This window comes from Dermacentor albipictus, chromosome 8, assembly GCF_038994185.2.
Source record: "Dermacentor albipictus isolate Rhodes 1998 colony chromosome 8, USDA_Dalb.pri_finalv2, whole genome shotgun sequence".
Taxonomy (NCBI): domain Eukaryota; kingdom Metazoa; phylum Arthropoda; class Arachnida; order Ixodida; family Ixodidae; genus Dermacentor; species Dermacentor albipictus.
The window spans coordinates 13,850,899-13,875,303 of record NC_091828.1 but is presented as its reverse complement, the minus strand read 5'-3'; the positions used below and the strand labels follow the sequence as shown (position 1 = coordinate 13,875,303).

General features: G+C 45.7%; 1 protein-coding gene across 4 annotated transcripts in view; it reads right to left on the bottom strand.

Moving 5' to 3' along the window:
• Positions 1-4,369: 4,369 nt before the first annotated feature.
• Positions 4,370-24,405, bottom strand: part of LOC139048620 (DNA excision repair protein ERCC-6-like) — a 374,291-nt gene continuing 354,255 nt past the window's right edge. For all 4 annotated transcript variants that reach the window (XM_070523067.1, XM_070523070.1, XM_070523068.1 and 1 more), the window contains 2 exons: positions 15,454-15,649; positions 4,370-4,969 (listed from right to left, as the gene is read on the bottom strand). In XM_070523067.1, the coding sequence (XP_070379168.1) occupies positions 4,531-4,969; positions 15,454-15,649 (635 nt within the window). In that variant the 3' untranslated portion in view covers positions 4,370-4,530. The remainder of the gene's footprint in view (positions 4,970-15,453; positions 15,650-24,405) is intronic.

Here is a 24,405-nt window from a genome sequence, read left to right as displayed (position 1 = left end):
AACGTTGCTCATGGCCACCACAACCTGTGCATGAGCTACGTACATCTGTAAAAGGCGCGGAACAGAAACGGCCCTGCTGCCAGGCATTGCTGACCGCAGACAGTCGGAATCTCTCACGCGCCGGCCGAACAAAAGCATCCTGTACGTAAATTAACCTACGAAACCACGTGCACATACTTTCGCGCTGTCAAAACCTGAAACTCTGGTAATTACTGGCGTGTCTGAGCACACCGCGTGCTTGCGTCGTGTTTCAGCAACACGAACTTTCAACGTGCGCGCGCTTTACGCCTTAAATACGCCTTGAATAATGGTGCTTTTCTCTATTTCTTCCGCAAATCCGACACGACATTCTTAAGGCCAGTTATCGACTGACAAAGCAAGATCTAGATTGAAAAAACTGCTCCGCAGGACTCGAACGAACTTTTCCGCGGATTTCCTCCCGTAGCGTGTTAGCCGTCGTCTGCTACGGCAGGCCCACCACCAGCGGCGCCACCGTCGAGGCCGCGCCGAGCGGAGGAGGAGGGAAGTGAATGGCGCTACTTTGGGAGATTGAGGGGCTTTACCTCTTGGCGTGCGTCGCGTAGGTGTAGCTAAAAGCGTTTTAGATGGCGTGCACGTAAGGTACGTAGGCTTTTCACGTTTGCGTACGTGAAGCCTCTACCTAAAACTGTCTGTTGTTTTCTAGAGCGTCGTCCGACGACGTTTGTTGTGAATGTCAACGGAATTCAGTTAATGTTATGTTTGTTTTGAATGAAGAGGGGGCAGGCAGATCTAAAAAAAGAAAAACAAATGATATGTCAACGTGATTGAAGCCCATATGTCGCGGTGGTGCACCATATGAAAAAGGGCACGGAAGGACCAACACCGTTCATGAACTCTTGAGGAGTCTGGTTCACTATGACCTTAGTGGGAATTTTGTATATATATATACATATTTTTCATTTCGCTTTACTCCATATTCTTAGGCATACTATTAGAAAAAAAATGGTTTGTTATATTTTGTAAACATTGTTACTGTTGTGAAAAGAAATATTTCCTGCATGCACCAACAGTGAGATTTGTAATATTGTTGGTATCTGTGCCGTTCTTTGGTAGGGCTGATTTTGCTTATTTTTCACTCGTGCAACAATATTGTACACCATTTTTGTTTTTGTTCCTAATAAAATGTACGAAATTGAAAGTGCATTCGAAAATAAACGCAATTTTATGCGCTCAGAGAACAATGTCGCCTGCTCGTTAAAATCATTGCTGGAATTATTGTGTACAATTATAAGTAAGCTTCTTTGATACTAAAATAATTAATATTAATAATAGTATTATTATATGGTATTATTAATAATACTAAAATAAAATAATTTTTCATAAGTATATGCGCCGTATATTTCTTTCCGGCGATGTGTACGCACACGTCGCATTTATGGCGCAAGAAAACTGTCCGCAACTTGACCAAGTGCGGTCAGCTTGGGCAACGGTCCGCTGCTAAGAGAGCGGCGCACGCTCGACGCTAGCCTTAGCGGACCGCAGTGGACAATTACACGGTGTTTAGTGGTTCTAGATGTTGATAAAACGAATCATCGTGCTAACATTATCGTCACAGTAGCTGCTGCTACAAACTACCGCAAGCTGCCCACTTTGGTGGCGAACCAGCACCCAAATTTATGTACTCACGAGGTCATGGATAACGCCTCTCGAGCCGTCGCAGTCACAATGGTAATTTTTTTTTTAATATATAGCACAAAATGAGAGTTGACGCCTTTCCGGTAATACAGATAGCAACAACTTACGCTATGCGGTGAAATAACCCGCATAGTGTAGGCGCAGAACTGCAAAACGTTTCAGGTGAAAATGTTCGTAGCGCCATCTCTCGGAGGCGACATCAAGGGCCTCAAGCGGAGCCGTCATCTGAGCCCACTACCCCTATTCTAGCACACTGTAAACATATTAAAAGCTGAATGTATCGGTCATGAGGTAATTGATTTTCTACAGGAACTATATCAAGAAAATAATGTTGAAATAACATGGGAAGTAATTAAGAGTACGAAAACTGTCGAGGCTCACAAAGGATTAAGGCAAGGTTGTCCTCTATCACCGCTGCTGTTCATGCTTTATATGATAAGCATGGAAAGAAGGTTACAACGAAGCAATCTAGGGTATAGTCTGTCGTACAGATTAGGCGAAAAGGTTGTTGAGCAACGACTACCAGGTTTAATGTATGCGGACGATATTGCGCTGTCAGCAGATAGCCAGGAAGATTTGCAAACTCTGGTTAATTACTGTGGGGACGAAGGAGACAGTTTAGGTTTCAGTTTTAGTGCAGCTAAGTCTGGTGGGATGTTTTTCAACGATACAACTCATCAGGAGCTTACAATACAAGGCCACGAAATACCCCGAGTGGCCGAATACAAGTATATCGGGGTACGGATAAACAAAGGGCAGATGTACACGGAAAAGCACGAACAGTCTCTCATAGCAAAAGGGCGAAGAGATGCCGGGATAATGAAACATAGGGCATTGTGGGGGTACAACAGGTATGAGGTACTGAGAGGCATTTGAAAGGGAGTAATGGTGCCGGGGCTTACTTTCGGGAATGTGGTCCTGTGTTTAAGGACAGAGGTTCAGTCGAGACTAGAAGTAATTCAGAGAGCTGTGGGAAGGTTAGGAACCACGGGAAAACCACAAACGAAGCAGTACAGGGAGATAAGGTCTGGGCATCGTTCGATGCACGGGAAGCTCAGAGTAAAATCTTATACGAAAAACGTCTGAGGAAATTGGATGATAACAGGTGGGCAGCTAAGGTGTTTAAATACCTATAGAGAAAGAGCGTTGACTCACAATGGTGGAAAAGAACTAGGAAGCTAACCAGTAAGTATGCAAGACACGAGGACGAAGAAAGACAGAGCATTAAACGACAGGTTAAAAACGCGGGAGGTAAAAATTGGATAAATTCAATGGAAAAAAAGCGTAGTGTGGAACTATATCAATAATGGAAACAGCAGATCAGGAAGAAAGCGTTTTATGATAACTCAAGAGGCAGTGCCCTACTCTTTGAAGCTAGATCAGGATGTCTTAGAATGCGGAGCTATAAAAAGAAATTTAACGAAGAAGAAGACACATGTACTGTGTGTGGTAAATATGTAGAAACAATGGAACACCTCATACTGAAATGTGATGGTATCGAGCCCGATGTCGATGTGGCCAAAGTCACCCTCCCTGAGGCCCTAGAGTTCAGAGGTAATCATAGTCATGTAAATAAATATGCGGTGGAAATTAGCAAAAGGTGACTGGAGGATTGGTGGCTTAAAAGCAGAGAGGTGACATAAGGTTAAAAGAGTAGGAAGACGTATTTAAAGAAAATCCAGAAATTCAATAACACACAACACAAATAAAAATAAAAGGCAAAATAAAAATCTGAGCATGGTGGCAACTGCCATCGCCCCGTTTCAAAGGGGACGCTCCTACCTTCCTTCCATCCATCCAGCGACGTCTTGGCAGCAGCATGTAAAATGCAACATGGTACTTTTTCCAAAAAAAATTACCCTATTGGCAAGACCAAGTGTTACACTGAACAACTGCAAGACTTCAAAATCAGATCTTGCTGCGAAAACTGCGCAAGAATCAGCAGTAAGCACAAAATCTGTTTCAAGAAGATTGCAAGCAACATAAGTACATTCTAGTAGGCATCATAGAAATCTCTATACTGTATCAAGATAAGGAAAATCGAGGGTTTCCTTTTTTCTGTCCGATTCACGTCTGACATTATGGCAACAAATGGTTGCTTGTATTGTGCAGAGAAAACCTACATGTTCAATTAAAAATAAATTCAGCCTTCAGTACCTACACATAGCATACACAAAACGACCAATTGTGATTTTTGACCATATATTATGCACACAGAGGTGTTCGGTTTTAGTTTCTCCCACAAACAATTAATTATTGGTGTTTTTTGCTGCATCCAACTGACCACTTTGTGAATGAAATCCTTGAAGTGTGTGTCAAGGCTTTTTTACATCCACCCTGTTTTGATTGGCACATGCTTCAGTACGGGGGTGCGCCCCACTGTCAAGCCAGTCATAGGCTTTTTGAGTGCACCCCTAACATCCCTGATGTTGAAATAAAGGTATTTGTATTTGTCTTTTATTAAATAAGAAAATATGCAATAAAATGTTGCCACTATGCTAAGGCAGCAGTACGGCTTACTAATTCAGTTTAATTTACTCAAATCTTAACCTGCACTTGAGTATTCTACATAACAATATTGGTTTGAATAAACAGCCACAGCAGCAGACTGCCTTGGGCATTCAGACTGGGATACATAGCGCAAAAAAAAAATTGACACAGAGACAAGCAGAACACAGGACGAGCGCTCGTCCTGTGTTCTGCTTGTCTCTGTGTCAATTTTTTTTGCGCTATGTATCCCAGTCTGAATGAATCTCACCAACACGCCCAAACTTCTTCCCTGCTAAAGTGCCTTGGGCATGCATGTTACTGCTCTGTTCTGCACACATTGGAACGAAGGCATTTGTGATGACACTATTGGAACTCAGGCCGGAGCTTCCAGACTCCCTCGCCGTCTTGCTGCCTGTGGAACTCGCAGATTTTGCTGAGCAGGGCCTTAAACACAGGTGCCCTGCCATGCACTTTGTCCTTGAAGGCAGCCAGCACTTCACTGGTGCTTGCCTGCCCATCCACCCTTGCACCAAAGGCCACAAAGGTCTGCAGGTCTGAGAGGAGCTCATCAAATTCCCCATCCCCTGTCTCCAGAAAGGGTTCAAAAGACTCCGCAGGCTTTCTAGCTCGGATGCAAGCAAGCAGCTCGCTCGAAGATGCAGGAGTTGATGATGCCTCCTCTTGAGTGAAGACGTTGGCTTCCTTGAACATGAGTGAGCTTGGCTTTTTTGTGGGTGGCTTTGATTGAGATGATGTGGCTGGTGCTGCCTGACCTGTTGCTTGCTTCTGGCCAAAACAAGGCCTGGAAAAAATCAAGGCATTAATTGGGGCTTGTTGGTCTGTTATACTGGGATCCTCAAAGCACTAAAAAAAGACAGGCACAGAAATTGAAGAAACGGCCTGCTGAACAAGAAATTCACTGGACCAAGGCATTCATCCAGGCTAGTTGGTCTGCCATACTGGCATCTTTGTTACTGGTTAAAAAGACAGGGACTGACATTGAAGAAGAGGCCTGTTGAACTAGAAATGAACTTGACTAAGGCATTGGATTCGAGCTAGTCGGTCTGTGAAACTGGGATGCTAAGTAGCGCTTAAAGGGCAATTATGGCTATTTTTGACCATATCAGGGTAATGACAATTTTAAGCCGCTGGCCTTCCTGTCACGCGTCCGGTAGTAGAATTTCTCCACAAAGTCAAAAAGTATTTTAGGTTAGCCAAAAAAGTGTGCAGATGCCATGACTATACGAATCAATATGTTATGAGAAGCATACCTTGGGTACCTAAATATCTAACATTGCTAAGGGTTCTGCAAATCAATACTGGACGATAAAGTGACCCATAATAAATTATTACAGAAACTCTACGCCATCGGATTGAATAACAGGCTTACTGAATTCATACGGGCTTATCTACAAAATAGGTATCGGTATGTCTAAGTTGACAAGTACTGTTCGGAGACTTTACGGGTGACATCAGGGGTACCGCAAGGGTCAGTTCTGGGACCGATCTTATTCCTCATTTATGTTAATGACATTGTGAAAGTCATACACAGTGTTATTAAGATAAAGCTTTTTGCGGACAACTGCGTTCTTTATACCTTGGTTAAATCTGTAGACGACCAAACTACGCTTAATAAAACACTCGCAGAAGTTTCAGGCTGGTGCAAGAAATGGGACATGCTCTTAAACGCTGACAAGTGCTTAGTCCTCCGTGTATGCAGGAACAAAACTATTTTACAACATTCTTATTCTGTGGATGGCATTGTGCTTAAGGAATCACCTGCTGTTAAGTATCTCGGGATTGCTATTACAGAAAATCTCAGTTGGGACCTTCATATTGATACAGTCTGCACTAAAGCTTTTATATCTCTCTGGTTCATTCAACTAAAGCTTTCAAAAGCCCCTATAAACCTAAAATTAGCAGCATACAAAGCGTTGGTCCGGCCCTGTCTTGAGTATGATTCGTGTATATGGGACCCTTATACAGAAAAAAACATTGCCAAATTACAAAGAGTTCGGAGAACCGCGGCTAGATTCATTTGCAACCGATATAAGCGCACTGACAGCGTGACAGAAATGATTGCTTATCTTGGTATCGATACACTTAAAGCTAGACGCACCGAATGCAGAGGAAAATACTTGTATTTAATGTATAACAACATAATACAAATCAACAATTCCAATTTCATTACTCCTGCACAAGCTTGCGTTTTGATAATGGGAAAATGTTACAGGAATACAATGCTCGAAACGATGCTTTTAAATATTCATTTTTTTCGAAAACCATACGCACCTGGAATAAATTACCGAAATATATTGTAGACAGTACAACTGTCGAAGGGTTTCTTACAAACTTGAGAATGCATGGGTAAAGGGTACTTACATTATGTTATATGCAGTGTTTCATGTCTTGATTTATTATACTTGCTTTTTATTGCTGTTGTGGATTTCTGATGTATTTCCATTTGCACCTACTGCATTGTGTTATATGCACTGTTTCATGTCTTGATTTATTGTATTTAGTTTTTATTGCTGTTGTGGATTTCTGATGTATTTCTATTTGTGTCTACTCCTGCTTGGAGTCAAGAGACTCCGCAATATTCTCAAATAAATAAATAAATAAATAAAAAACCCAATGTGTTTGCATGAATTAATTAGTAGCTGTGTGTGTTGTGACGACCATCATGTTGGGTTCTACATAGGCAGTCGATGAGTGTAATCGAGACCAACACGGATTCTGACATCATCGGCAACTATGCGATCATATGCACGGTGTGTCATGTGGTGTTTGTAAAACAATGATGGCATTTGTACTATGGTGAAGCAATGCTAAAGCATGATTAATTTGTGCTCCTATCAGGGAAAAGGAGAAGTAATTTTGTTGAAAGGGAACAAAAGTCACAATAGTGCTGGCTCGAGTGACAGAGAGGAATCGTAACGAGTCCTCTTTGACATTGTGCCATCCGCTGGAGGAGTTGCCAGTGTGCCATCAACGACCGACTTTCCGGACGCCTGATAATTCGGACGGCTTGCACTTTTTGCTGTGACCGCCGGTCTGAAACAGCATTAATCAAAGCCACCACCATTGCTGCCGTCTTGATTACTTTGTCGCCTCGAACTGGCGCTCGCACGCAGATCTGCTGGCAGCCATACGCACCACCGCGGCAACGCAAGGCCTAGCTTTTTCGATGTTCGCTACTAAGCTTCTTGCCGTTCTGTGCTGTGTTTTTCACTGAAAGAATTCGCCGCCGTCGGCAATGACAACCCCTCCGCCTTTGTGGTCCTTGCGATTTGTTTCGAAGCTCGGAAAGCATGGCGCATTGCATAATGCTGATTCCCGAAAGACAGCTTCGCCTCACTTCTTTTGTCAATGTTACATGGTGAAGCATAAGCGTGGTAAGGGGGCAGTTGTCATGGAACACAGTATGTATTCCTTAATCTATCCCATATGTATTCCATGCATGCACTCGCCATCTCCTGTCACAGTACGAGCACCGATACGCCTAATTAGTGTACTGGCAGGCCTTCTGAGCTTTTTCGAGAAGTACATGTTGCTTTCCCATGGTGCTCCCCTTGTTCCCCTCCATCCTTCCTTGTTTACGCCAAAGCGATCATATTTATGGTCTCTTCAGCAAGCTTTTTTGGATGTGCCTATGGCGATTTGAGCCCCTAAAGGGCCCCTCACCAGGTCTGGTCATTTTTAGCTGACAAGCGCTGTGCATACTATGCACGCTAACAATTGCGCTTGCTAAGTATTGCATTGCTACGCGCTGCTGAAAGAGCTGAAATTTCAAACCGAATGCCATCTGCCCTTCTCCTTGCAGGCACTATGTTCCCAGTCAGAGAGCGGATGTAATCGCACAAGTACACCTATGTACATCACACTGCTGTGACGTTGCTCGTAGTGACACGTGACTTCGAGAATTATTCATGGCAACATCTGTTATTTGTGTCATCTGTTGCTTCAAGAGATGAATTAAAATTTAGAGAAATAATAAAACACAAACCGAATGTCTGTGTGTTCATTTTACTTCACACCGGTGCAAGATCTACTTCCATTCCGTCTGCATGTTCCCACGTCGTGCAGTTGCACGCTCAGACAATGAAAAAATTTCATTTTCTACAATATTCGAGCGTGCGATTACGCTCTATGATCCGCTTGTGTCTTCCTCAGTATTCCCGTAGCACTGGCTTATAGCGCTAGTCAGGTGTTCTAGTGCACAGCACGCAAATTCATGTGCTGCGCAAAACAAAACAAAATGCAACAGCTTGCGAGCGACGCCATCGGCAGAAGTGCACCGCGCAGCAAGAAAGCAAGGGAAAAAATGAAGGCGGGCCCGTGATGTATGCGTCACGCGATCCTTGAGCTCCGGCATGGGAGAAGGCAGGGAAAGAATTGTGCTTGCAGAGGCTAGACGGGGCAAGTGGAAAGAATGTCTCTCTTGATCTTGGGTTCGCGGCACTGAAATATCTTTAGCTCGGCTATTAATGAACCAAATTGAAAAATTCTTGCAGCAGACCACCCCCTAGAGAGCACTCAACTTCCAGAGTATAACTGAAATTTGCTATGTGGCCTGGTGAGGGGCCCTGTAAGGGCAGTAAAAGACAAGTGTACATTTTTTCGAACTGCTCGATTTTTCAGACGCTTTCGCGGCCCCTAGGGAGCCAGAAAAATCGGACGTTGGCTGTACAACTGATTAAGAGGATGCTTCAAATGGTCCGTGGGGTGAACATGTGGCGGAAGGAGGACGAGAACAGAAACGACCTACGCATTGAGGAATTAACGGGAAAGGAAGTGTGCGACGGTTTCTTTGAAGGAGCTTGAGCTCAAGAAACAGTGTTGGCTGATGCCGAAATGTCCTGCCCTTCTGTTTTCTTTTTGAATAAAAGAAACACTAGTCCTTACTATTCAAACTGCATTAAGTTTATTTTTTTATTTTTTAACATGCTTACTAGAGAGTGGCAGGATCGAGTTACATGGTGTCAACCTGTCTTGACATAAAATGAAGTTCTGCGTCACTCAGGGAATTTTCCAAAGGCATTTGGGGAATTTGTAAATGTCAACTTCGTAGACACTCTGAAATACAGTCGACTTCTGTTAATTCCACCCTGACAAGACCGACAAAATTGATTGAATTATGCGGCGGGTCGAACTAAAGAAAATGCAGAAAATACCTCATTGCAAATTGAAGATTCACCTCGCTGTATTTGCCCGACTCTACACTCACCCGAATCAAATATGCTCCCACTTTCTATGTGTCGAAAGTAAAAAACTTACCGTAAAAATTCCATTAAAGCTCCTAAAAAAAGTAGAAATGCAACTGAATACTGGTAAACACAGCTCCAAGACGGGACAAAAGAAAGACACAGAAGCACAGTACAAGCGGTAATGAAACACTTTTTGTTAACGTAGCAATGTAACGTACACCTGATTTTTTTATTAATAATAAAATGGCCCAGAGTTTAATACGTGTTGCACAACGATGGGACGGTTTCTTGAAGTCGCTTTGCCATAATGCGTTTGTGTTACGCACAAAGCATACAAATGCCGCGAAGGCAGTTTTTTATAGGGTGTTCGATTGCACCACGCAAACTATTTTCAGCCCAACTTTTTTAAAAGAAAAAAACAAAAATGTGCGAGTTACAATTGGGTAAATAGTGTAATCAGACAGTGTGAGCTATGGCTGTTGCTTGAAAATCTTCCTAGGGCCAGCCAAAAATATGCGTTTTCAAAAGGAGATCATTTGTGTTCCGCATCCCTATCTCCTAAACCCTGCGAAGACAGACACAGCTGTTGGGGTTCTACTGGGGTACCATAGAGGTCAGGTGCATGCATGCTGACTGGTCAAGTTCAAATTATCCAGTGAAGGTCAAAAGTTTTATCCCATAGAAATGCATGGGCGCCGACCGGGATCGAATTACGGAAGTCTACTGTAATGGGCAGTAGGGTACTGTAATAATGGGCAAAGCCCTGCTATTACACTAAAAATAAAAATTTCGACCATTCCCATGATGACAAAAAGCCAACCTCAAGGAACAGAAAACTACAGCCAGTTCAGATATCAAGAATGCAAAATTGCTAATATCAGCAATGTGATTTGTTGAGCAGTGAAAGGTGCTTCGAAACAAGACAATGCCTGTGGTGTGGTGAAGCATAAGGGAGACAGTGAGAACCTGATTTGTTACAGTATGTGCAAAAGTAAGAGCTCCTAGCATTTTTGAAATTGCAATTGGGCATCACTTGATAGAACAGTTCGTAACATGCCCTTCAATCATGTCTGAAAAACATCCCCAAACAAAAATAGCCTCTCTGCTATCTCATGCAAAATTGGAGGTCACACTTGGAGAGAGAGAGAGAGAGGGGGGGGCATTATTTCTACTACAGTGCTTTAATACTTTTCTACTAGTCATGAAACTTCAGGCCAAATTTGCTGAAGGGATAGCAGTTCCCACTAGGGACACCTCTGCAGATGGCATATTTCAGTCAACAGTGAAGACATGCAAGTGCTGTGCCGCCTTTGCCCAATGCTTGTGCGCATGTGTGAGTTACAAGAGAAATCATGGGACTGCACCTAGGTACTACGGAGGCATAACATGCTTTGCTCCATTCGTCCCCAGCCCATTGCAATGTGCACTATATGACAACGTATGCTTAACTTGCTCTGGGTGACAGCTCTCTAGAGTTGCCTGTATGAGGGCAGCAAATACGCACCAACACTGGTGTGACGCATGATCTAATAATATAAGTTGATTTCTTTTGCTTTACAGAGCAGCATAAAATATTTCTGAATGTCTTGCAGTAGGACTTATGTTGCCCCACATCAAAATTTGGTGTGCTTGTTCCGTACGACATCTGGTAGTACGCGACTGATGTACTTCCTGTTCCGGGTTCACACTATTCACTCGTCGCTATAGCACTTCTGGGCGATTCCATACTGATTTGATCCCGCCCGGGTGACGTGGGTCTTAAAGGGACCCTGAAACGCTTTTGACGATTTTCTACAAACGTACTGAGTCGTTAGAGTAGGTCTTTCTGATCATTAATTGACACATCTAAGTGCTCTGCGTAAAGCGCGTAATTTATTATAAGGTTTTAAAAATGCACATCGCTGCCAATCGCAGCGCACTGCTCGGCGGAATTTTAAGCCGCCCCTACCCATATAACCGAAATCACCCATATGACGTCAGTGGGGCGAGCTATCCGATTGGCTGCCCAGGGCGCGTGATCGATAATTTTTCCAACTTTATGATAAACAAATGATGTTCGTAATAGTTGGAATGTTAGTTCATTTGTTTTTATAAAAAGAAAGTAACATAAAGAGAACGCACAAGAATGATTTTTCAGCACACTTAAGCACTTCCGGCACACAGCAAGTGTCGTCTGCTTGTGTTACAACGTGCTCCATTTTGACGAGAGCTCCGCGGTCAGAGTTGGTCTCAGTCTTTTTGCGAGCACTATGATTCGACTTTGTTGCCTTGTGGACTGCAAACGTAGCGACTGGTAATATGTCAAGCTGCGATATCGTGTCCCCCTGCAAGGCAGCGTACGAGTGAACTGGCTGCTGCGCATCGGACTGCCGCTATCCGATCGGCGCCAGGATTTGCGCGTTTGTGGCCGTCACTTTACACCGGAAGATCACTAACGCAATAGTGTTTCACGAGTCCCGTATTAGGGCAAACGTAAGCGCAAGGGGACAGGGCCTGGCCGCTTGACTGTGCCGTAACGGGATGAGCCGAGATGAACAGTAGGGCAAATGTGAATGGTCTGCACGGTGCAGCCACCTGGTGGCATAGAGCTCAACCATACACAGTAGCAGCAACGAAGCGTATTCTTCTTTGCTGCTGGTGCGTATTTTCCGCAGGTGTGTAATCACCAACACGTTGTTTTTATAAATGTTTAAAACGTTTTACACTTGGTTAGAGCAATATTAGCGCTTTGTTTGGCTGGTTAAGCGCTGCGCCAACAAGTGTCTGGACCGTGCAGATCGATCAGGCCGCTCACGTACGTCTATGCCAAAGTTCCTTCATCAGCTTGAGTTTATGCCTCCAGTCATTTGCCGAAATGACCAGCTTGCCTGTGGTTACCGGAATACCAGACACATTCGGCGCTACGACAGAGTGCTCGCACCGCATGCTGCTTCGATAGCTCTCGCTTGGGGTCGACAGCCAAGCGGCTAGCGGAGAGGTTTCGCGCGGGTGGGGGCGGGCTCCAAAACAACCGGAAGTTGATGATGTGACGTCGCATCGTGACGCAAGACCAGTGAAGGTGGAGCTTAGCCCCACTCGCTCGGCGAACGAGTTGAGGAGGAAAAGCATGGCTGGGGAGGAGGGTAACTTCTAATCGCTTGTAGCTCCATTAATACGTAACGCTTCACTTAAATTGTGGTGCGAATGTTCTACTTAAGCTGTACCCTACGCGTCTACAAAATTTGTCCGAACCGTTTCAGGGGCCCTTTAACCACAATAACCAGGAAACGACGTCGAAGGCGGGCATCGTGATGATTAAAAAAAGGTAAAAAAGAATGTATTCACTTCATTGGTACATGGTTGTGACTCTATCTGAGTCATGAGCGGTTCTGCTTAACACGGGGGCCAGGACGGCATTCAATAACCCCTTGCGGTCTTGTGGTCGTCGATTTCTTCTTGGAAAACTTGGGGAACTTGTGAAAGTATCAGTGCCTTTGTCAGGTTGCGAAGTCAACGAGCTCCTCCCCTTTGTGTACCCTCAGGGTATAAAGGGGTGATACTTTTTCGGGGAAGAGGGTAATTATGTCAACATGGGAATGCCCGCTTGAATCTTTCCCACACTTGAGAGGTCAGGTCCAGGCTTATCCTAACAGCCTTTTCTGGGATGAGACAAATCATCTCGTCATGGGAACACATGTCTGAATGTTTCTCCCAATTGACAGGCTGACCATGCCAAAACTCAATAGCCAGATTAAGAATTTTCAGTTCTTCAGTGAGTTACGGAATCGTGTAACAATGAATGTTTGCGTGAGCATGCGAACTGTGTCAAGATTAAGACTGGCAGTAATCTGGCTGCTCATTGTGCAAAGTGTGGCTGCTCACCACCCCTTGACGACACACGTGTGTTGAAAAGGTACAGCAATCAGATGGCCAGAGAAATCTTTGAGGCATTTTCAATGTGTCAGTTAGGAGCCACCTGTGTTAGTTCCCCTTCCATAGCACTTTGTGATAAAGAACTTAAGTTCCTTAGAAGTTAATCAGTTTGGCCTGTGTCCACCATGTTATGGTTACTTTTATATTGTTTAGTGTTATTGACACATGCACAGCAGAAGTTGACTGATGATGACTCGCCTTCCCCTTCTTCTTTCACCCTCTTTATGCCCGTTATTTATTTATTTATTTATTTATTTACAGATACTGCTGTCTCAATACATGAGACATAGCAGGAGTGGATACACCAGAGATTAGATCAACACAACATACAATGAACTTGAAACGTAATTACAAAATATGGTTAGACAATTTTTTCACAAACTCTTCATTAGGTTTTTCCCCGCAAGGAACCAGCTAGGTTGTTCCAAATTTCAACAGTGCTTGGAAAAAACGAATACTTAAAACAATTTACAAAAGACTGGAAAGGAACAATATTAAGTGGGTGTGAACGGCGCGTGGCACGCCCAGTGGGATGACTGAAGGAAATCGGGGCATCAATGCAACTTTGGCCGTGTACAATCTTGTGTAGCAAAGTGATACGTTCAAGTGTGCGTCGATGAGCCAAGTGTTCTATTGATAATGCGCATGCGTGAGATGAGGGAGTTGTATGCGTGAGGGAGTGAACTGTATATACTTGCGCAGGCTCCAATAAAGGTGTTGTTGGCAGTCAGCGCTCGTCCTGTGTCCTCCCTTGTCCGTGTTTTTTTGGCGCTGTTTTAAATATGAACTATAGATGGCATGTTCATAGCCAACTTATATAATCTGCACCAACATTTTCTGAGCCTTTAATGTGCTCTAACGTAAACGAATATTCTTGTAATGCAAGGCTCCACCGCAACACTCTGTTGTGCAAGTGCGTCACTTTTAAGAGATACTGTAAGGGCTGGTGATCGGTTTGTACCACGAACGAGGTTCTATAGAGAAAAACCTGAAATTTCTCAATCGCCCAAACTAACGCCAAACGTTCCCACTCGATTGTGAAGTATCTCTTTTCGCGAGGCTGAAGTTGATGGCTGGTATACGACACAGGGTGGAGGAAACCATCATGGTCTTGCAAGGGAATAGCACCTATACAGGAGTCTGAGGCGTCTGAGCAGAGCACAAATTCCCTTTCAAGGTCAGGTGCTTATACAATTGGTCCAGAAAATAGCGCCTTCTTCAGCGATTCAAACGCTTCTTCTCTTTCCCTGTTTTATGTAGTTTTATTCTTCTCCATCTTTGTTATCACGGTAAGGGGCTTTGCCTTTTCGGCATAACGGGGAATTAGGTCGCGGTAGTAACCAGCCAACCCAAAGAACGAGTAAGGTTGCCTCTTTGTCTCTGGCGTAGAAGCGCCAGCAATTTTCTTTATTGTGCTTTCAACTAGCCGGATGTTACCATCTCTCAATCGGTGACCCAATAATGTGACTGTGGTCATAGCCACTTCACATTTCTGCAGATTAATCTTCAATCGTGCTTGTCACACTCTGGAAAACAATTCTTTCAATTTGCTAGATGCTCTTCCCATGTTGTGGTAGCGACCAGCACGTTGTCTATGTAATGAACTACGTTTGGGATTTCCAGAAGCAGCCTTCTCATTAGATGAGTGAACACCGCAGATGCGGTCTTTATGCCAAAAGGCATATAGAAGAAATGATCATGCCCAGATTGAGTTGAGAAAGCAGTCTTCCACTGCGACTCTTTTTCAAATGGTACCTGCCAATATCCTTTGGTTAAATGAAACTTTCTTTTCTCCCTTTTTTTCTCTTCTTTCCTTTTTTCTGCTTTTGTTTCTTTTCTTTTCTCCCCGCGTGCCCACTCTCACGCTCTTGTCCCCTCGTCTTGGGAATGAAGCTCACAGAGGTCGGACGACAGTGCTTGTTTCCTCTGGTAGTCTCTCTCTTTAAAACCAGCCGCCAGCGACAACACCTGCACATGACGTCACTGCACTAACCCTTTAAAACTAACACGTCAAGGATGACAAGGCCGCCTTTGACGAAGATAGGTCCTCCTATCGAAACGTTGGCCAGCCTTTCTGAGGCACCATATCCCTGTTTACAAACTTTATACCACAGTGACTACCGGGATGAAGTATGTAAATTACATTCCTGCTCAGTAAACAACCCACCTGGGTGGAGCCCCTGACATGCCGTGCAGCCCTGTCCAGGTGGGCACTCCCGACATAGCCGACAGGCAGCGTCTGCGGGACTCTTGTAGCCGCCGGATGGCCTGTTGCGCAACCCGCTCCGCTTCACCCTCCACCAGGGCGTAGTCGGGGGCTGCAGAGTCCATGATCACATCGTGCCGCATGGCCGAGTGCACGCCTGCAAGGTTGGTCATAATGTGCTCAACTTATGTTCAAAGATTCTGACTGTGTCTTTATATTGCATTTAATATTGACACGTACATTCAGTGCATTTCTGTGTGTTGTGCAGTTACAGTTTGATTGAGCTTTATTTTGCTCACCGCAGTGGATTCGGTGAAGAGAGACGAGGACGATGAACAAGATGTTCTGCTTCATCGGAGCTGTCCTGCTGGTTGGCTGGCTATTGCTTGTCGTGTTACTATTGTGACAAAACCCTCACAACTTCACCACTTTTGTCATGGTATTAACATGACAGGCAACAGCTGGCCACCCAGCAAAACAGCTCCGACCGAGCAGAATGTTTTCGTCGTCCTCGTCTTTCTTCACTGAATCCTTCCTGGCTCACAATATAAAGCTCAATCAAACTGTAACTTTACAGCACATGGGAAGGCACTGAATGTACATGTCAATATCACGCAGTGATACAAAAACCAGCCAATTGAAAGATGCATGCCTCACCAAGTTAGTTGCCAAACACAGTAGGCAAAATCGTCACTTACAGCGCATACATAGACGAGGGACAAAAGGGACGACGAAGACAGCGCTTGCCTTCGTTGTCCTTTTTTTTGTCCCTCATCTATGTATGCGCTGTAAGTGACGATTGATACCATGGAACACCAACTAGCCCATACTCAAACCTTGCTACAGTAGGTAGAAGCAACAGTCATCTATTACTGGCCATACATGCTACATGCTGGAAAGGGAAATAGTACTGAGACATTTAATTAAAGCCTCCCTGTAGCAAACTCCTGGCACGTGGATACGCCCCTCAGGGTAAGGTTCATCATCAGCATCATCATCAGCCTGGTTATGCCCACTGCAGGGCAAAGGCCTCTCCTATACTTCTCCAACTACCCCGGTCATGTGCTAATTGTGGCCATGTTGTTCCTGCAAACTTCTTAATCTCACCCGCCCACCTAACTTTCTGCCGCCCCCTGCTACACTTACCTTCCCTCGGAATCCAGTCCGTAACCCTTAATGACCACCAGTTATCTTTCCTCCTCATTACATGTCCTGCCCATGCCCATTTCAAGGTTCAAGTGAGATCAAACTCTCTTGTGTTGTATGGGGCGTCCATAGCCACTTCTGTTATGACACAACCAGAAGTGTGCTGCGAGAAACCAGTGTGCTCTGTGTGCAACATTCAAATCCGTAGTGCAAAACCTTCTGCTTTTATAAACTGAAATAAATAAATGAAAGAAAGAATTCAAATACATTATTGCAATAAATCAGACTGCGTCTACACCACCATCTATGCTTGGATGTTTCAAATCAGTGTCGCTAATCCTCCACTCATTTCATTTCTAGTCTCGCCGTTCGGGCTCCTCCACGTCCACTTTCAGCTATCCCGCTTGCGAATGAAGGTATTCATTATCCGCACATTATTCTGTTCCGCAAACTCTACTGATAACTCTCCCCTGCTATTCCTAGTGCCTATGCTATATTCCCCCACTGCCTTGTCTCCAGCCTGCTTCTTGCCTACCTTGGCATTAAAGTCGCCCATTAGTATAGTGTGTTTTGTTTTCACTCTACCCATCGCTGATTCCACGTCTTCATAGAAGCTTTCGACTTCCTGGTCATAATGACTGGATGTAGGGGCGTAGACCTGTACGACCTTCATTTTGTACCTCTTATTAAGTTTCACAACAAGACCTGCCACCCTCTCGTTCATGCTATAGAATTCCTGTATGTTACCAGCTACATTCTTATTAATCAGGAATCCGACTCCTAGTTCTCGTCTCTCCGCTAAGCCCCGGTAGTACAGGACATACCCGCTTTTTAGCACTGTATATGCTTCTTTTGGCCTCCTAACTTCACTGAGCCCTATTATATCCCATTTACTGCCCTCTAATTCCTCCAATAGCACTGCTAGACTCGCCTCACTAATAACGTTCTAGCGTTAAACGTTGCCAGGTTCATATTCCAATGGCGGCCTGTCCGGAGCCAGGGATTCTTAGCACCCTCTGCTGCGCCGCAGGTCTGACCGCCGTCGTGGTCAGTTGTTTTGCATCTGCTGGGGACTGAGGGCAGGGGGTTTGATTGTTGTGTTCATATAGGAGGTTGTGGCCAAGTACTGCACCAGGGTGGCCAATCCTGTGCTGGTGAGGGAGTGTGTTACCGGTTCTGGTCACCGGGATCAGGCCACACTCCAGACCTGTTTATGCAATTTCATCAACACGCGGATTTTGTTTTTTTTTAATCCGGTGGAAAATTGCCGGCACCGGGATTCGAACCACGGACCTCTTGCATGCGAGGCGGCTGTTCTACCTCTACGCCACCGCTGCACCTACACTGCTTGCAACAGTATTAGAGGCCATCAAGTCATCAGGGCTCACTCTGAAGTCGGAAAAGTGCCGTTTCCTTACGATGGGCTTCTGTTCCTAGGCCACGTCATCAGCAAATCTGGAGTACGCCCCGACCCGTAGAAGACAGCTGCCATTGCAAAGTTCCCGCAGCCAATCAACAAGAAGGCAGTGCGCAGATTCCTTGGCATGTGTGCCTACTATAGGCACTTTGTCAAGGAATTTTCACGCATTGCGGAGCCGCTAACACATCTAACCAAATGTGATGTCGAGTTCAAGTGGGAAACGCCGCAGGCCGATGCATTTCAAGAACTCAAACGACGCATGCAGTCACCGCCGGTACCTGCACACTTCGACGAGGACACCGATACCGAAATCCACATTGACGCCAGCAGCCTAGGCTTCGGTGCCGTCCTTGTCCAGAGGAAAGACGGACTTGAACAGGTGATATCTTATGCTAGCCAGTCGCTGTCAAAAGCAAAAGACAATTATTCTACGACTGACAAGGAATGCCTCGCCATCATTTGGGCTACAGCAAAATTCCGCCCTTACCTCTATGGCAGGCCATTCAAAGTTGTCAGCGACCATCACTTGTTGTGTTGGCCAGCTAACTTAAAGGACCCTTCAGGACGGCTGGCACGTTGGAGCCTCAGACTACAAGAATATGACGTCACGGTAATATACAAGTCCGGAAGAAAACACTCCGACGCCGACTGTTTATCGCGCGCCCCCGTCGATCCCCCGCCGCAAGACGACGAGGACGACGACGCCTTTCTTGGGAAAACAAGCGCGGAAGACTTCACTAAACAGCAACGAGCAGACCCAGAGCTAAAAGGTCTCGTCGAGTATTTGTAAGGGAACACCGACGTTGTGGCTAGGCAATTTAAGCGCGGATTGTTTTTTTTCACGCTACAAAACAACCTGCTCGTGAAGAACAACTTTTCACGAGTCCGTACCAGCTACCTTTTTGTTATACCGTCAGCGCTGTGTCCAGAAGTACTGCACACCCTACACAACAATCCAACTTCTGGGCACCTTGGATTCTCCCAGACGCTGCGAGTATACAGGAAAGGTAGTACTGGCCACGTCTAACCGCCGACGTTGCCCATTATGTCAAGACATGCCGAGACTGTCAGCAACGCAAGACACCATCGACAAGGCCAGCAGGATTACTACAGCCGATCGAACCTCCTCGCCGACCATTCCAGCGGATCGGGATGGATTTGTTGGGGCCGTTTCCGACGTCAACATCCGGGAATATGTGGATCGTCATAGCGACTGGCTATCTCGCCCCCACTTTGCTGAAACTAAAGCTCTACTAAAAAGCAGCGCAGCCGAAGTGGCAAAATTTTTCGTCGAGAACATCCTGCTGCGACATGGTGCCCCAGAAGTCCTCATCACCGACAGAAGAACGGCTTTTACAGCAGAGCTCACCCAAGCCATCCTGCAATACAGCCAGACAAGCCACAGGAGGACAACTGCCTACCACCCACAGACGAATGCTCTCATGGAGCGCCTGAACAAGACCCTCGCTGACATGCTAGCAATGCACGTCGACGTTGAACACAATACATGAGACGCGGTCCTGCCATAAGTAACCTTTGCTTACAACATGGCGGTGCAAGAAACAACACTGTTCAAGTTGGTTTATGGCAGGAACCCGACGACGACGTTCGACGCCATGCTGCAGCACGCCATTGACGCAGAGAATGTTGACGTCGCAACCTATCTTCAGCGCGTCGAAGAAGCCCGACAGCTCGCCCGCCTACGGATCAAGAACCAGCAGCGTACTGACAGCCGACACTACAACCTCCAACGACGCTACGTCGAGTACCAGCCCGGTGACCGTGTTTGTGTTTGGACCCCGATACGCCGACGAGGACTCAGTGGGAAACTATTGCGACGCTATTTCGGACCCTACAAGGTCATCTGATGTATTGGCGCACTAGACTATGAGGTCGTGCCAGACGGCATTCCACATTCGCAGCGACACCGCACACGATCTGAAGTGGTCCATGTGGTGCGTCCTAAGCCCTTTTACGCACGCTGACAAATTTCCTTAGCTCGCTGTTTCTTTGCTATGGGGGTTTTGTTTATTACTTTCGTTTGTTTGCAGGGTCGATGCTTTTTAAGAGGGGGTATTGACACGTGTACTTGTTTGTCTTTATCGGGCGACAGTTTCACCGCCTAACAAATGTTATCGCACAGCGCAGGACGCGCCTGCATGTATCGGAAGCTTCTGGAGTGTTATAGACGCTTCCATCCACTGTCTGTGAGCGAACCTTGTGTAATCTGATCGTATGTATGCGCGACGTAAGTGGCCTAGAACTTCGTTGAAGGCATGCGGGTCCCAGCGATCACTCGGGAACATTCGACGACTATCTATAAAAGCTGACGCACTTGACCCGCTGATCAGATTTTCGACGATCGCCGACCGTGTTCGCCGCTATCGTTGTGCTATAAGTGTAGCCTGTTTTTGTGGGCACAGGTTCGCCCAATAAAAGTTACGTTTTGTACTTCACAGTATTGCTACTGTGTTCTTCAACGTCACTACCACATGACAATATATAGAGGCTGATTGTACTCTGCGGATTTCTCGATTACCTGACTGATGACATGGATGTGATCCACTGTAGAATATCCCTGGTCGAGACCTGCCTGTTCCCTTGGCTGACTGAGGTTGTATTTAGTTTTGTTATTTCTTTGAGTTCTTTATTCCCCAGGGGGCGCTTCTGTTTTTCATTATATATGTGGTTGTATACGTTGAATAAACTGCTTTTTACATCGGGACGGTTGGAGCCTGACTTCACCTTCGGTCAATACCACATTGGCAATGAGGATGCCTTGAACATACCCCTAGCCCCGCTGCGTCATCCGGATCCACCAACCATGAGCTTCACCAGGCTTGCTCCGCCACCGTTTTTCCTTCCGACACCTGGCCGACTGTCATTGCCATGGGAGCAGTGGGAGCAGATGTTCAACGTGTACTTGCTGGCATCCGGAGCCACCGCATTCAAGCCGGAGCAACGCAAGGTTATTCTTTTGCATTGTTTGGGGGCGGAGGGCTAGCGTATTTATCAGACGCTACATGCAGGGACCAGCACCACAGCACCGGCAGCGCCAAGTGCCGCAGCACACGCTGATGACAAGTTTGTCGTGGCCCCTCCTGACGAATACGACTCTGCACTCGCCGCATTAGGGCACCAGTTTACAACGTCATGCAACATTATCGTCGAGCGTCATAGCTTTCACCGCCCCAGCCAACACACAGGCAAGTCCGTTCGTGACTTTGTTGCCGCTCTACAGGAGCTAGCATCATACTGTTCATTTGCCTCACAAGATGATGCTCTGCGGAATCAATTCGTTGCCTGCGTAGCTTCTAATCGCGTATGCTAGCGGTTACTGCTTGAGGGTTCCACACTTTCATTCGAGAATTCAGTTGGAATTGCACTTCAGTTTGAGCAGGCGGCTGAAGAGCTAAAGGAGCTTTCTGCTTCCGTCGAAGCAATTTCATTGCGGCAGCGTTGTAAACCATCCTCGCATTCTTCAAAAAAAACAAATTCACAACCGGCAGCCACCTTTGAGCAGAATTTAATGAGGAGCGCGGGCAGCTCACGTGCGCCGCAGCGGAACCGCCCCCCTGAGCGGAACAGAGAAAAAAGTAGCCGCTGCGGTTCACCACATTGTTTCCGAAGCGGCTTGCGGGACCACATCGCGTCAGCGCCGCAGTGCCCAGCGCATGGCAAGACTTGCTCGTTTTGCATTCGCAAGGGCCACTTTCAAAGGGTATGCAACCACAAGCTAACTCAAATGCAAGGCCGAGTCAGTGAAGTTGAATTTCATGAAGATGTTTCGTCATCTAGCAGCGCTGAGCAAGTTTTGACTGTGCAGCGTTCCGCACATAGCGGAATTCATATTCAAGTCCAAGTCACCAATGTCACCTTTACATTCCTTGTAGATTCAGGGTCGTCTGTTTCAATCCTGTTGGAGCAAGAATTCAGTCGATATTTTCAGAGCGTTCCACTCCTGCCTGCTCCACATGTTACTCTGTTTGACTACTCTCAGCGGACAATTCCCGTGCTAGGTTGTTTCCAGGCAGACGTTCGGTTTAAGGCCACACAGCGTCGCTACGTTTTTATGTCGTTCACCAAAGAACTTGTCTGATTGGTCTTGACGGCATTAAAGCCTTGGATCTTCGCATTGAGGGTTCTGCTCTCAAGTGCTTATACACGTCCGTTGCTCCGCTGCCGACTGTTGTTGACGCGCTATCCTGTTCCATTTCCACACCGTCAAGCACGCAGCCCCGTAACAAAGCTCTTCCGCCAGCCTTAGCACATGAGTTCAGTTCACTTTTCAGTCCCGAGTTGGGTTTTGCTAAGGGGTTCACGTATTGTATCAAGATGCGGCAAGGCGTGCAGCCTGTAACTTCGAAGCTTCACCGTCTGCCATATTCTCTCCGGTCACCAGTATCAAATGAGCTTCAGAGGTTGCTGAGCCTTGACATCATAGAACGCATCGATGCTTCTGAATGGGTGCCCCCATTGTTGTTGTTGACAAGAAAGACGGTAGCATCAGCATGTGTGTAGACCTTCGAGAGCCAAACAAAGCTACTGTTCCAGACAGTTTCCCGTTGCCCCACACAGAGTGCTTCACACTTTGGTTGGCGCGGTCTCCTGGCATACCGCAGCAGCAGTCTACGAGCTCGTCGCCACTGCGACGTCCAAAGCAGCCGACCCGAAAGCGCCGGCTGCCGGCCTGGCTCCAAGACTATCAGACCAACTAGTTGGCGGTCTGATGTTGTGTACATAGTTTGTAAATATGTAAATAAGCACAGTGTGCATGCCTTGGGGTTTTCCTTACTAATACTTACTAACAACTAATCACTAAACATAAGGGAGGGAGAATGTCGTATTTAGTTTCGTTATTCTTTTGAGTTTTTTATTCGCCAGGGGGCGCTTCTGTTCATTATATATATGGTTGTATATGTTGAATGAACAAATGGCTTTTTACATCGGAACGGCTGGAGCCTGACTTCACCTTCGGTCAATAGCACAATCTTCAACCCCACTCTTACACTTTCTCTGTTAGTCTTCAATCATTTGTTGTAACTCGTCTGCAGTGTTGCTGAATAAAACAATGTCATCGCAAACCGAAGGTTGCTGAGATATTTGCCGTCGATCCTTACTCCTAAGCCTTCCCACTTTAATAGCTTGAATATTTCTTCCAAACATGCAGTGAATAGCATTGAAGAGATTGCGTCTCCTTGTCTGGCCCCTTTCTTTACAGGTATCTTCCTACTTTTTTGTGGAGAATTAAACTGTGGAATCTCTGTAGATATTTTCCAGAATATTTACATACGCGGTCTGTACTCCTTGATTACGTAATGCCTCTATGACTGCTGGTATCTCTACTGAATCAAATGCCTTTTCGTAACCTATGAAAGCCATATATAGAGGCTGATTGTACTCTGCGGATTTCTCAATTATCTGATTGATGACATGGATGTGATCCACTGTAGAGTATCCCTTCCCGAGATCTGTCTGTTCCCTTGGCTGACTACAGTGTTGCCCTTATTCTATTGGAGATTATCTTGGCGAATATTTTACATAATATGAGGAGTAAGCTAATGGGCCTGTACATTTTTGAATTCTTTAACATCTCACTTTTTGTGGATTAGTATGTTTGCATTCTTCCAGTTCCCTGGGATCCTTACAGTCAATAGAGACTTCCAAGCACTATGTCTCCTCTATCTTTGATTAAATCGCCTGTTATTCTATCCCCTCCTGCCGCTCTTCCCTGTTTCATGTTTTGCCAAGGCCCTTCTGACCTCACCGCTAGTTACAGGAGGTGTTTCTGTATCCTGTTCATTACTGTTTCGAATGGAGTTATCCTGAGTCTTCTGGGTACTGTACAAGTCAGTATAGAATTCTCCCACTACTTTTACTATACCCTCGAGATTGCTGATGATATTCTTTTGACATTTAAACAGGCACTTCAACCTTTTTTGCCCTACTGGGAACAAGGCTTCCATATGAAAGCCGTAACGTCTTGTCTTTTAATAAGGTTTACTTGGTCAGTGTACAGTTGAACCCGGCTACATCGAACTCGCAAAAAAACACCGATCAGTTCAATATAGAGCATAATTCGATATAAGCCTGCTAAATAATTGGATGTCATAAAAGCCCATACCATTTTCAAAATCACTTTATTGATCAAACTAGCTCAGTTTCACACAAAATAGTCCTGCATTTTCTTCTGCTTAGGCAATTTCGCTGCGTGCAACGCACGCACTTTTCCACTTTCTTTAAGGAGTCGGAGCAGCTGAGGCCGCAACCTTCCGCATTCGCGCAGAAGCACCGGACTAGTGCGAGCGCACCAATCACTTCGAAGGATGTGGGCCAAGGATGGTCAT